The 14532-nt window shown below is 38.5% G+C and overlaps 1 protein-coding gene across 3 annotated transcripts; it reads right to left on the bottom strand.

Annotated features, from left to right (window-relative positions):
- Nucleotides 1-7656: 7656 nt before the first annotated feature.
- LOC145991037 (facilitated trehalose transporter Tret1-like) lies at nt 7657-13518 on the bottom strand. 3 transcript variants are annotated; one of them, XM_083126726.1, is made up of 3 exons: nt 13244-13518; nt 12300-12422; nt 7657-10335 (listed from the first exon to the last, which is right to left on the bottom strand). In XM_083126726.1, the coding sequence occupies exons 2-3, from the start codon at nt 12391-12393 to the stop codon at nt 9023-9025; spliced, it is 1407 nt and encodes a 468-aa protein (XP_082982852.1). In that variant the 5' UTR covers nt 12394-12422; nt 13244-13518; the 3' UTR covers nt 7657-9022. The 3 variants fall into 3 exon arrangements, with proteins under 3 accessions (XP_082982852.1, XP_082982853.1, XP_082982851.1); XM_083126727.1 differs by having other exon boundaries at nt 13365-13518; XM_083126725.1 differs by having other exon boundaries at nt 13370-13518.
- Between the last annotated feature and the right edge of the window lie 1014 nt (nt 13519-14532).

The following is a 14532-nucleotide window of genomic DNA, read 5'->3' as shown; positions in this document are numbered from 1 at the left end:
CTTTTCCATGTATAGCTGGTTTTGCTTGGCAAGTAGTTCCAAGAATTGGGCCCTTTTATCCGCTGATATACTTTTTTCTTTAAAAATCATTGTTGTTAGCTCTAATTGTATTTTCTGAAATGCTCCTAATTGTATTTCTGTCGAATCCGGCAGGATTTCCGCCATTCGACTTCCTGAGGGGGTGGGGGTGGGTAAGGGGTTTGGGTTGGGGTTGTCTTCATTGAGCCGCGAGGCTACAGCCAGTTCCTCATTACTGGATTGGTGTCTCCTCTTAGAGTGAGGGGGGTGGATTCGGGGGGTGAGTGGGCCAAACCACCCCTTCTGAAGGGGTCGAATGGTTGTTCGGGGGGTTGATCCGATTTGGATTTCCCTCTCTGTTCCTCGGGGTGGCTCCGGGAGGAGCCGGCATTCTTCTTATTTAACTATACGGCACTTGTAATGTCATTTATCGGCTCCAAAAAAGTTCCCGCGCGAAAGGAGACGCACGTGGTCCAACTGTCACTTCAAAGCAACAATAACAAATCCACGTGCTCAGCCACCATCTTCCAACAGCTGACTCAAAGATTATATCGGAATACACATTGTTGGACATTAGAGTGCTGCAGCGAGATGATTTCGCTCGAGCAGGCAAAACGAGCGGTATACACTAGGGATGGCCAGATCCGGATTCTGGCGGATCCGAATTCCGAATCCGGATTACGATCCGGATCCAAAAATTTTTCGGATCCGGATCCAGAACTTTGGGATACGTTTTGCCATCCCACATGCGCTTCTTTGGAAAGTAAGAATGTGTTTATAACATATTGTTACCTGCTAATATACATATATGTATATATATAATATACATACATACACGCGCGCGTGTAATTAATTAATACACTAACAAGGGAGGTCTAAGTCCCCCCCTCCGATTTCCATGAAACTTGGCAGGTGTATAGAGTGTATATATAAATCTGCCAAGTTTCATGGAAATCGGAGGGGGACACAGGGGTCAAATGCCCACTTAAATTTGTCTTCACATTGACATTTGAGGGGGGTTGCCCCCTAAAACAGTTTTTTAGCTGAAACAAAAAAAAAACACGCATTTCTTCCTTGGGGCCCCACTATACACCTGCCAAGTTTCATGGAAATCGGAAGGGGACACTTAGGTCAAATGCCCACTTAAATTTGTCCTCATATTGACATTTGAGGGGGGTTGCCCCTAAAACAGTTTTTTAGCCGAAACAAAAAAAACACGTATTTCTTCCTTTGGGCCCGTTTATACACACACCTGCCAAGTATCATGGAAATCGGAGGGGGACACAGGGGTCAGATCCTCACTTCAATTTGTCCTCATCTTGATATTTGAGGGGGTTTTGCCCCCTAAAACCGTTTTTTAGCTGAAACAAAAAACACGTATTTCTTCCATTGGGCCCCACTATACACCTGCCAAGTTTCATGGAAATCGGAGGGGGACACTTAGATAACCTCTCTTGTTAGTCTTACACTTTGTAATTATATAACACTGCATATATTATAATGTTTTATTTTAATTTGTAAAACTGTAACTGTAGAACAATTGTATAATTTTTGTATAACATTTCTATCTTGTTATATGTGTTAAAGGTTTCATCCTGGAATGGAATGTCTCACATTTATGTGTGTTTTCATTTCCAATACATTCGAATGAATACATATTCGTTTCAATGGCAAAATCACCTCTGACATTTTATGTTAAACAAGTAAGATTATTTTTGTGCACGAGTGTGTTAGGCGATGCGTAGAAAAGTATTTTAGGAACAACACTTGAATAAAATTCTTGTAGGACTAACTAATGGAAAATTTCTTTGTAATTAAAGATCATAATACATTTTAAGGTGTGGTAATATTATAATGGGATTGAGATACGAAACTCTCGGATCCGGATCCAGATCCGGAACTTTCGAACCCGGATCCGGATCCGAACGGATCCGGATTTTTCGGTCCGGATCAGTTTGGCCATACCTAGTATACACTCGAGCCCAGTAGTACGTACACATATAACCGTAATTTGTCTGTGGCAGTGGGCCCTTAAATATGAATCGTGAAGTGAGAGACACGGTGAAATTGAAACTTGAGTGAACATAGTCTTCACATCTATGTTAAAATCTAATTTAGTCTCTCTTACCCATACACAGTGATATATGAAAATGAATTAGCTGATTGTGGACTCAAACTACCAAGGAGGATATTTTGTGTCTACGATTATTGATCTATTATTAGGATTTCGACCAATTACAATAGTTTTGTAAAACAGTTTTCTCTATAAGATCAGTGAAAATTATTATAATAATAATAACTTACGATTTTTTCCTATGACACATTCAATTGTTTATAAGATGAAGAGAAATGTCAATAATTGTAGGTCGAAATGATGTTGGAATTAAATTAAACTTATTCATCTAAATTGGTTTATTTAAACCAAATAATAAAAGGGCGTGCACATTTTTTCTGATTAGCATTGCCACGAATTCTGATGGCGTATTCACCAAAATCAAACGTGAAAATAACTTGGAACGTTATCATGTTACAGAAATCAAGAGTCAAAAAATTTCCTTTTAATATTATTGTTTCCCAGTGCTTCTTGCTTCTTTAAAATATAATGTCTTTGTCTTTGACTTCAGTGCATTACACTGTCGCTTTTTCATAGTAAAATGCAGCTATATGAAGTTATCGTGGTCATAGAACAGTTCCGAGAGTTTGCAAAGTCTGATAAGAGTTTTGCACGATAATAAATTTTAATTTCAAGGTTGTGTGTAAAGTATACAGTTTGTTCCTTTAACAAATATCTTGCTTCAGGACAAGACAAAGTTGTAGGTTCAGAAACCAAAAGATGTAATTTTGCCATTCACAATCGAAGGTCAAGGTACAATAATGACGTAGGTGCACTCTCTTTCGGACTTTCTTCTTCTTCCGGAAAACCAATATTTACAATATTCAAGCTTCATGGTATTGGTATCAGCATCTCCAAATAACTGACTCCCACTCCATTTATGGCCAAGAGATGACAGGAGTGCCCTTCTAACAGACGCTCACAACTTTATCTTTTTTACATAGTGGGAGTTCTTGTGCACTGATAGCGACTGTGTACAAAACAAAATAGGTAAAAAGCGTAAATCTGCTTCCGAAATTTGGAAAATAAATATAGTGAAAGACAAAGGAAAGTGGTGTAACTTACCAATAATGGGGTAAAAATGTATCTGCCAACATGTTTAATTACGTAAGGGGAGCTATGTTGCAAGAAGAAAATCAGATTTAGTACTAGACTCGTCTGAATTAGAATAGTGAAAAATGACAAAGATCATGGTCTAAGCGTTTGTGTTCCACACAATCCTTGAATTAAGTTTTAAAGGAGGGATGGAGGTATAGCATTTGCAGAGGCGTATATTCTAGGCTATCTAAGCAACGTGCGAAGCCCAGGCTCAGAAGAGAAGAAAAATCAATCGGAAAATGTGCATAAAATTGTTCATTTCGATGAGAAGATGATGGCGTTTCAGGAGTTGGAACACTTATTTCTTACAAGTTATTAAACTTATTTCTTACAATTTGGCAATGTTGTCCGCTTTCTTTGAAATTCGCAAAAGCACGGAAGGGTCCCATGAGTTTAGCATATCGGTCATGTAACATGAATGTCGTCAATGTTGCGAACCCCTTGTTCCCAGCGTCTAATCTTCACAGGAACAGGGAATTTTGGGGCGAGGAAAGGGGAAGAGGGTTGCTTATGACAGGGAAATTTCCCTTCACGACCAAGAACAGCACTTGCAGACAATTAGGACAAAAGGGACAGGCCGATGACCTCTTCAAACAACCAAAGTAAATGCGGGGGTGAGGGGAAGTTGGGGAGTTCGTTGGCTGTCCGATTATGGTTTATGCTTATGACCGCATCTAAAAATAACCGAACAGACAATGGACATACAATGCCAGGTACTCTTCTTCTGAAGTTCGAGTGGAATTGCGTTGGGATCATTTCCTTGGGGCGCGGAACTTTTTTCTTTCAAGGCAGGTCGCTGTCTATTGTGGGGGAATGAGAGCGTGGATTATATTTTTGTGAATGAAATATGATGTGTGTTGTGTAGTGAACTATATGAATGACATAATTAACGAGCAATTTACTAAGCTTATGTGATCCGAACCACTATGTGCCTCCACCGGGTATTGAACCAGGGACCCCTTGATTACAAGGCGACGACATTGCCACTACGCCAACAAGGAGGCCCCAAACTTCAACTCGTGAAGATATGTAGGTCTCAGACACTCCAAAAGAAGTATACAAGGTAAGAAGTTTATTATATATTTTATTCTCGCCTCTAGGCCTACGTAAATATTTCACAATATCACATCACTTCAAAATCCCGAAAAATGAACAAGAACCCCCCCACCTCCCCACAATCAAGTTTAGGCTCTTTTGAAAATTTTGTTTTTAGTGTAACTTGTAAAATCCAGTGTCAATGAAACAATGTCAGTCTCAAGGTTAATTTATAAACTTGTTAATTTATTGCAAATAAATTTACGTAGTTACCAAAAATGTAAATTGCACGAATTATACACCTTCTCTGTGTTTCAAGCATGCTTCATGCACAAAATCAAATCAAAAGGACAACATAAATTCACGATCTAGAATTCAAATTGTTTTACATAATAAATAAGACTATAGAGCGTCTCAACCTTAAAAGTCAGTATGCAAGTAAATGGAGTACTTCCCTCTCTCTCTAATACATGAGTTTTGTCAATAGCTCTGCCCTTCTCTACCACCGCTGCGTTGCCAGATGTTACAAAATTTACAAAATGTAAAAGTAATAAATTTGAAACAGTGAAATCATTATCCTGTAGAGTTTTTTACGCTCTATTTAATGACTGCATTATATAACCTGTCATAAATTATGTGATCTGAAATGTCCATAATTATTCAATTTTGCAAAAAACTTTATTTTTTTGTAGTAAATACTTCAAAATACATAAATTTCATACCGCTTCAACAACTTCGCCATTTTTTTTCTATGGGATCTATGGCGTTTGTAGATATGATATTCTTCGCCTGAGTGAAATAATTTGCTTACGAGGAGAGTTTTATATATATACATACATACATACATACATACATACATACATTGGATATTTTGTATAAATCATCAGACCGTAACACGAAAAAGTTGGTTAGCGAGAAACATTTCGGTTTGTCGCGATACACGTGCAGATCAAGCGAGAAAAGTGTTGACCATTGTTTGAAGTTATTTTTAGAATACATTGTTACTCTACAGCACCTCTATTTATTGCACAATCGTAGTTTGTTTACGCGGGCTGTCTCGCGTATCAATTTCATTGCGCGCCACCGAGGTTACAATTCAGTTGCAGGCATGTGCCCCGGTTCGTAGGAAGTGCAGTGTGGTGTGTGATAATTGTGGATTGCATGTAAATTAGAGTGCCACACACGTAAATTTGCCGTTGCGTAGAAACAAATTTTCGTTTCGTCTCCCTCTCTCTTAGCATCATGTGTTCTACCCTGCTCGAAAACCTTCGCTATTGTTGCCACATTGTCATTCCATTCCTGGACACACTCGCGCAAACATCATTGAAAACAATTGAATAGCGCTCCAGCTCGCGGTTCCCCCCGTTCGGTAGGGACGCTAATGTGGCAATATAGCACGGCGTAGCGCTTGCTTCTTTTATGCAGTGCATGTTCATTGGCTAGCTAGTAACTAGTGTTGCCAACTGTAATAATGAAGCACTATTTCTGTCACGGAAGGGGAAAAGGCAGGTAAAGTGGCGGTGAGTTTTGTTGGATTGGAAGCACCATATTTTTAGTTTATACTAAGTATTTGACCGGTTTGACGTTGTGTGCGTGTATTGCGTGTGTGTATGTAAAAGTGTGTGTTTGCTAATGAACGTTAAATTCCATAATGCCTCCAGTTCTGTCGAAGTTGAAATCAAAAACCTTGCATAGCCAAGCTCGGGAAATTCTGAGCAACGTGCACGAGTTCATGAAGGAGGAAGCCAGTCATGGTGTTAGCATCCCAATAAAGCATTTTCGCAAGAGAGCAGCGAACAGCAGCAACAAATTGTTCATATTTCATAATTTTGGAATTATTCAAAATAAAAAAATTATGTGGCTCCAACATCATTTCAACTCTGGCTCCGGCACGTGTTCTTGTAGAAATTGCATAGAGGAGGCTGTCATTTTTGCTGCTTAATGCGATACATATTGTTTTCTGTGTTAAAATTGCCATGCTTTGATGGGTAACCAAGTTCATAGCAGGGCCGGCGGAAGGGGAGGGCGAACCGTCCCATCGCCCAGAGCGGCAAAATTTGAAGAGAAGAAAAAAATAAGCCTATTGAAAACTGTGATCGAGCGAGATATTCTTTTGCGCTGAATAGTATTGAAATAGCATAAGAAGTCTCATTATTTATTTTATATTTTGATGTTTTAGTTAGGAATATATTGATTTTCAATTTTCCGTTGCTGCGTAATGACCGGGGGGGGGGGGGGTTCGAAATAGAGCGGCATCTGCCGCCACCTCCCAGGGAGGCAAAATGACTAGCGCCTGCCCTGGTTCATAACAAAAGAAAAAGCCGCGCAGCTTATCGTCTAGTGGCAGTATATGTACTTGTTATTGTTGTGGAAGCCGGCATCCTTTGTAAATGTACAACAAAGGCAACCGACTGGCGCCGATCTCAGAGAGGAAATAATAATACTGCTTCAGGAGGAGTGTTATGGTGCAATTGTAGCGGTTTAACACGTTGGCATGTTATTATCTGCCGTTGCAGTTCCATACCAGTGTATACGGGTTTTGGGAGTGAAAAGTTAGAACGCCACCACTGCATTAATGCAATGAAAAATAATATATATATTTTTTTATTTTGTTTGAAATCACTCAAATAAGGAATCGTATGAAGAAGTCTTCTTTGCAGAATTTTTGGTAATTTTACTTATGAGTTAGTTCATATTTTGCAAATTTTTAGTCCATGTGTATGTAGCTACATACAAAGCCACTTGTTAGTACATATTAATCCTAGTCCTGGTATAATGCATTACGTTTAAAACTCAACGTTAGATAGACCTGAATTCTCTAATTTTATTGTTGTACGTAACAGCTGTGCATCGGCGCACTGCAGCGATTTTTCTATCTGCTCCATTAGCAACACTGCTTCTTTAGTTGTTTCGCGCATCGCACGGCAGAATTATCTGCGCTGGACTCTACATATTTCGTTTAATAATGGATAGAGAAGCTGAAAAAAGACGCAGTATTGGTAAACGTTGAGGTAAAGAACTCATAATAGTTATGCGCGTGCTAAATCACTTTTTAAAGTCAATGAATATCAGCAAGGCCGTTAAGACAACGGGTAATGTTATGGAGTTTTCTGAACGTCTTATATACATAATACGAAAGGAAGAAACCGGTCCTCTCAGAACACCGGCAAAAAAGAAGTCGAAAAGAATGGGGAAACAGAATAATGTCAGAACGAAAAAATACGATGGAACCGGGTCCATCAAGAGAAACAGAAGATTTTTTGGAGGATGTAACGTCATTACCAGACGAGGACAGTAAAGGTACGTGAGCTGAATACACTTTGTTATTACTTTATTTTCCGTAAAAAAGATATCTTAATGTTTGTTTTTGAATTTATTTAATTCAGTTTATATAAAGGATACAGCATTCAACGAAAAAAGTAACAATAGTTGCGTGTATTTCACATATAATGCAAAAGTAAAATAGTAAATAGTTACGTCGAAATATAAACATTTACATGAAAATCTTCAGATAACTATCGTTTTCCCCAAAATACATCTAATACATAGATTTTGAAGATTTCGTTGGAATCATTAGCGATTAACAGCGACTCGATGCGCCTCCGTTTGTTGATTTGGCAACGCCGCGCTTCATTTAACCCATACTGACTTTTAAGGTTGAGACGCTCTATAGTAAAAAATATTCCAAGAGTTGTGTGAAATTCAATGAAATGAAGACATTTATTCGCCACACATTTAAATTTTTAAATGCCAATACCTTAAAATACCAATTTTGCACATACAACTTGTTTTTTTCAATAAAGTCTTAAATTATTGTGGCACTTGCTTTATAGATTCTCTCCAAATTTCAGAGCAAGTATTACGCTGCATTCCAGTATTTCTTGTATGTACAGTCACCGGCAGAAAAATGGGACACATAGATCCTGAAATATACGCTTCCCTGCAAGGCGTTGTGTGTTGCATGGCAAATGTACAGTCACGGACACTGCCGGGTTGTAATAAATACATTGATTTTCAATGGAATCTTTACAACCCAGCAGTGTTCGTGACTGTACCACCGCCATAGAGTTAGGCGACACAAATAAAGCCTTGCAGGGATCCGAGAATTTCCAGATCTAGGTGTCTCATATTTATTGCCGTTGTCTACGAACTATTTTATAGATATACCTATGTACCAAAATCGTCATCACGACATTCGTGAATTTTCTTTTGTAGAATGTGAGGTTTACTAATTAATGAAGACTATTACCAAAATAGAAGAAAACATCACTAACATTAAGCATTCAAAAACATTCTGTAAAAACTATAAACTTGTAAATGAAAATTGGATTAAAATTGTGATTAGCTAATTTATTCCACGTACATTTGAACGTGACTCTACCGATATTATTTAACATGTATTTATGTATGTGAAATATGGTAATGGGTTAAATAAATTTGAAGTTTATATTATGTTATACATTAACATTTTCCTCTTTCCAATACTGTGAAAGAACTTGTGTGTCATGTCATTAAGAAATATAAATATTAGACATTTCATATCATTGATCGACTATGATTATTCACTTTAATGATCGTTTAATGTTAGTCATAAAAACGTTGGTGCAAAACACTCCTAACTCATACTTTATTTTAGATAGCACTAACAAATTGTCCATTGTTCAGTAATTAGTATTCAGCTGATCAATATACTTGAATCCTCTTGTGTTTTAATATCCTTAGGGAATGAATTTTAGTTTCGTAAACGTTCGTATGAGTTCATGTTGCACCCTTCATATCTCTTTGTATTTGTAACAGTGTTTTCCCTTTCGTTTCTGGCAGAAATTTCACAACAAACACAGTACCCACTGCACAAAGGCAGCTAAATATCCAGAAGGTCACAGCAGGCCCAAACACATCGAGAAAGTTCTGGAAAAACTTTGACACAACAAACACTAAGCACCACAAGAAACTAATAGTGATGGCGCTAGCAGCGCTTTTGACATTAGGTGGCATAACCTCGTTCAATACGACAAACGGGATAGAAGCGGCGCCTATTGCAAATCCAGCAATGAATACATTGAGGGCCACTAAAGGTATCCATCCCAGTGAGCTTACATCGTGACCTTGGCTTTTGAAGTAGAAGTAGGTGCCAAGGACTGCCATGCAAACGCACAACGTCACTTCAGAAACCAGCATGAGAATTCTTCGACCGGCACGGTCAACCAAAACGGAGGAAAGATACGTGGCTCCAAGCTGCACAGCGCCAACGATTATGGTCGAGACATTTGGAGAGAGGGAACTTCCAGCATCCTGGAATATCTGAACGGTGTATATGAGAACCGCCATGGCTCCAGAAAGTTGCTGGAACAACATGAGACCCATGCACGTTAAGAATGCTCTTCTGACAACTGGAATTCTTAAAATGTCCATGATGGTACCTTTATTCCTTTGGGCTTCGTTAACCATACCTGCGATTTCGGAAATCTCTTTCTCAATTGGGTAGTTGTTGCCCCTGAAGAATCTAAGAGACTTCTCGGCTTCTATAGTCCGGTTCTTGGAAATATAATAAACTGGAGTATCCGGCATCCAGATAAAAGAGAAGAAAAACACAATGGCGGGTATAATGCAGGAAATATTGTACCATGTATAAGTCGCAAAAGAACCAACGACATACACATACAGCATACCAAAATTTACAAAAACAACCAAGAAAGAAGACAATTCACCTCGTATTTTAATCTCTGCTATTTCTGATCCGTACATAGGAGACAATACGGCTGTAGCCCCACTCCCTATCCCAGTAATTATTCTACCAATACATATAACAAATACGGAACTAGAAAAGATAATGACTGCATATCCTATCACATACGGCACTGTTATTAGCAGAAGAGTGTATTTTCGCCCAATCGCATCTGCAAAATAGCCAGATGATAATGAACCAAGAATGCATCCAATGGAGACCGTAGCACCAATCCAAGAACCCTCCTCATTGGTCACAGATATGTCGCTTGAGTTGGATTGGAGTAGAGGCAGAGCTGATGAACTCCAAGCTAAGGCTGTTCCACCGGTTAAGCTAGCCAGATTAACTGAAAGAGAGAATTATCATTAATAGAGTGTCTCCATTGGAGGGGGAAAGAAACGAGACAATCAAACAAAAAGCAGATGCCTTCAAATTCAAATTTCAGAATAACTAATAATGTATTCATAGGTCATGTGAAGAGCTGGGAAGTAACTTAACGATTCATCGTTACATTTTACAGGTTATTATGCTATTTCCTTTACTTGTGTTTCATCCATGAATTGAGAACTGAAAAGTTTATTTGCCAGAGGACTAAACATAACAGCTACTGACAGTAATAACGGAGGAAGGCAAGAAAATTTTCTGGTGCTTCCCTTGCGTACACTTGCTCCAGTGTACTAGAAATCCGCCGCAACATTAGCGTTTGTAAAGTTGCTTAACGTTACTTCCACTATCATAATCACTCTACTTTCTGGTGCTTCTCTAGTTCTCGGTCCAAATTGTACAACTGGAGATGGTTTTCCCAAGTGCTGTAGCTTTAAATTAAAATAAGAATGGGCAATGTAGTGGCTACAACTGTAATTGTTCAAGGTATTATAGTGATCATACATACGTGTGTGTGTTTCCGTGACCATGAAACAATCTTTTAGGGATGATGGAGGGAAACAAAACCATCAACTTGAGAGAAGGAACCCCTATCCGGAAACGTCTCGTTCAGAAGTTTATAAACAAAACCATCGTGATGAAACACAAACATGTAGGGCAACCCCACAAAAAAGGAAAAGGGGAACTAACTTCCACAAAAGACTCTGGATAATGAATACTAGTTATCCAGACCTGCGGATAATGAAAATAAATTTCTGGCAAGAATCCTTGATGCCTGCAATGTCATCAGAGAGACTCCAGGATATTCGAGGGAATGCGACAGAACGTATTGCGACGTGTCATGCCTGCATCGAAGCTGTAAGACGCCATTTTGAACAACTGCTAAAACTGTATTCATCTTTGCTTGCTAAGTATGATGTAGTAATGGCAGCAGATGGTAGTTTACTTATTAAAGCTACAGACAGAGATCTTTCAGTTCGTTCTCACTTCCATAAGCATCCCAAACTTTGGTTAAACTTTGGTTTGTTAAGAGTTAAGACTATTTTTTGCCTAAGCGGAACTGGACCTACAGGTAAAATGAGACACTGTCCTTATTCGTATCCCAGAAGAAATCTCCTACGTTTTAAAAACTGCTTTGATTTATAACTCATGAATGGGGCGTTTCCGGACTGGTGTTCCTTAACTTATGTCCGTAAATAAACACCATATCTGCCAGTTTCTCATTGTCATGTCCTCTATCCTTTCGTGGGCTTGCCCTACATGCTTGTGTCGTCACAATAGTTTTGGATTATAACTTATGAACGAAGCGTTTTCCTACAGGGGTTCCTTATCTCAAGTTGATGCTGTTGTCCCTTCCCCCCCATTATCCCTGAAAGTTTGTTACATTGTCACGGAAACACCCTGTATATAATAGGTTGATAAATGGTTCTGCGCCACGACGTCAGGTTCGAATACCGGTCTGGGCATGAGTGTTTGTGAGTGTTCTTTCATCAATTCCACCATTTCATCACTCATCCTCATCTTCGCGATTAGCCAAAAGTGGCAGAAAAGCGAAGTCAAGGAAACCAAACCAATCAACTTCTGCTTAATTTCTGACAAGGGATCTAAGGGATGCCTTTCGGAAGGCATCCAAATGTCAACTTCTCTTCAACGCACTACACCCTGGACTGCTTCTTGCAGACTAGCGAGGCTGTGGCGCCTGAACCTGCAGGCAGGATAATCCCCTTTAGGAATTTTGTTCTGTCGTCCAAATGTGCTTCATCAATCTCATCATATCACCATTCATCGCGATTAGCAAAAGTAAAGTACAATAAACCAAATCAGTCAATGAAACACAGATATTTGTGTACATAAAGTTTAAGATTTCATGTGGTGAAAGATATTTAACGATTACAAGTTGATATTGTCCTTTATTGTTGAACTTACCTATCATTGCTGTCAAATATTGCATTGTTTTTCTTCCCTCTATATTGATTTTTTGTGTGGATTCGCGCTCTTGAAAAGCTTTGGTCTCTTCCATTTTGACAATAAAATCTTCTTAGGTAGTTTCTACAAAAAATATTTAGATACATTATGAAGATTTAAATAGTTTAGTTTGCTAATGTACTATTTGTAATTCATAAAAGCAATAGAATAATATACATTGTAGATTGTAACTTTGTTTTGGTGGAAATGTGCTTCCACCAAAAGGGAAAAAAACTATATACGAAAGTGGAAAGGTTATTTGAAGTTTTGTTGCTTGCATGTTTGTAATTTGGTTATTTAACAAGTGCTGGAACACAATAAAACGTTCATGCTTTAACATGAATTTCAACTTAGGACCTCTGACTTCGTAGCGGACTACGCTAATCACTCTGCCACGTTAGTTGGCTGTAGATTGACTAGAGAAATAGGCAATTGTAATTTTTGGTTGCTAGTAAACAAAAAAATAATCAAAAGAGGCATTGTTTAGAAAGGACATTACGAATTCCTTACATTAATATTATCTTACAAAAAGTAACAGGTCGAAATAGGCATCGGGATATATTTGTATTTTTAGTTTTGCCAAGAGTTACTTTCTCTATTTCACACCTTTCATCGCCATCGGTCTCTACTTTTCATGGGCGTAGGGAGAAAAAAAATTACTAAAATAATTACATATAATTATGTACGTATATAATTTTAAAAAAATAATTGCGTTTTACTGTTTTACTGGACTTGCACATAAAAAATAGTCCTACTGTTCGAAGTAAACAGAAATACACGAGATGAAAATGAATCTTCACTGGCATTTCTTACTTCTAAAGCTGGATCTTTCAACGAATTTTTCAAGTAGGGTTGCCCCAAAACCCCTACTCAAAATACTTATACTTATAATGGTATGTACGTACATGCCTTGTCACAACAGTCTATTTAGGTTTACTGTGCACTGAGCCAACTGTCGTGTCGTCTTCAAGAACTAGTAATTATCATCAGATGCGTTACATGCGGAATACATAAACGGTTTCTAACCTTACCCATTCCACACACGTACTCTCCAGTGTTTAATCTCAGTGACCTCCGGCAGATGGTTACCATCTCATTGTCTTGTATCTTATGCAAATAAAGCATCTTCTGCTTGCATCCTATAGCGTTATATATGACACTATAGCTTTAACTGCTCAAACCTTCTTTCTGTTGGATTTATGATCTGATGTAGCAATTGTTTCGACACAGTGGTGCCAGGTGTGAAACAACGAGTGTAAGAACCCTACACCCTCAACCACCACGACGTTACCTGTCACAAAGAGGAGGAGTAATTTTCATTTAGATAATATTATCTCAAGGTCAACATAAGAAAAACCAGTCTCGTTAATAACCTGTAGCTGGCGACCTTGATTTCCTGCAAACGAGATAACGCTGAAAAAAAAAGTTGATTATTTCAAGCAAGTGCTTGCATGCATGTGCGCAAATTTAGGCTATTTTCTTCGCAATTTTACAGCATTTTCTCTTGTCGATTCGAAATTCGAGACGAGAACGAGACCGAGAACGATTTGTACTTTTTAATTTTATGTATTTTTCTGACATTTTTGGTTAATCATGGTGATGAGGATGAATGATGAAATTTGAAGAAGGAACCCCGCAAAAAGAATGCACATACACAAGCAAGAACTCTAACCCGTAACATTCAGTGGTAGATCATGATTCATAAATAGACCGCTACGGAGGGGCTAAGAATGAGAAGAGACAAATATGTATAAAAACAATACGAGCCCGACATTCAGGGGGTATGAGGGGAATTTTCTCTTTCTAGTTACTACCAAGGCCCGTAGCCAGGCAGGGGCCGGGGGGGCTGACCCCCTGGCACTGCCGCCAGCCCCCTTGACACTATTTTGTATTTTAATTTGTTTAAGGTGAAGACTGTAAATGTACACAGCATACATTATTTTGTTCACAACTTCGTTCGTTCATCTTGTTTATGAGCAGAAGTCCAAGCAGCGGCAAGTGTTTAGAAGATTATCTAGACCTTAGAAAGTTCTTTCATAGGGGACCAGTAGTGTAAATTGATACCTTCTGCAACATCCCAAGTAGGTATCCTTTATTTTTATGGATTTAGCCTCAGTTGTATCATATTATGACGATTTTTTTGTGGATTTTATGGCGTTCGGCGACGTTCCAGTACAATTGTCACCGCAACTCG

Source organism: Lepisma saccharinum, chromosome 8 (genome assembly GCF_977018435.1).
Source record: "Lepisma saccharinum chromosome 8, izLepSacc3.1, whole genome shotgun sequence".
Classification (NCBI taxonomy): Eukaryota; Metazoa; Arthropoda; class Insecta; order Zygentoma; family Lepismatidae; genus Lepisma; species Lepisma saccharinum.
This window is presented reverse-complemented; position numbering and strand designations above follow the sequence as displayed.

Bases quoted from the DNA above. Each gene is read 5' to 3' on its own strand.
- LOC145991037 (XM_083126726.1), bottom strand. From the start codon at position 12,393: ATGGAAGAGACCAAAGCTTTTCAAGAGCGCGAATCCACACAAAAAATC. The intron at 10,336-12,299 runs GTAAGTTCAACA...TCTCTCTTTCAG, and splicing joins ATATTTGACAGCAATGATAG to TTAATCTGGCTAGCTTAACC.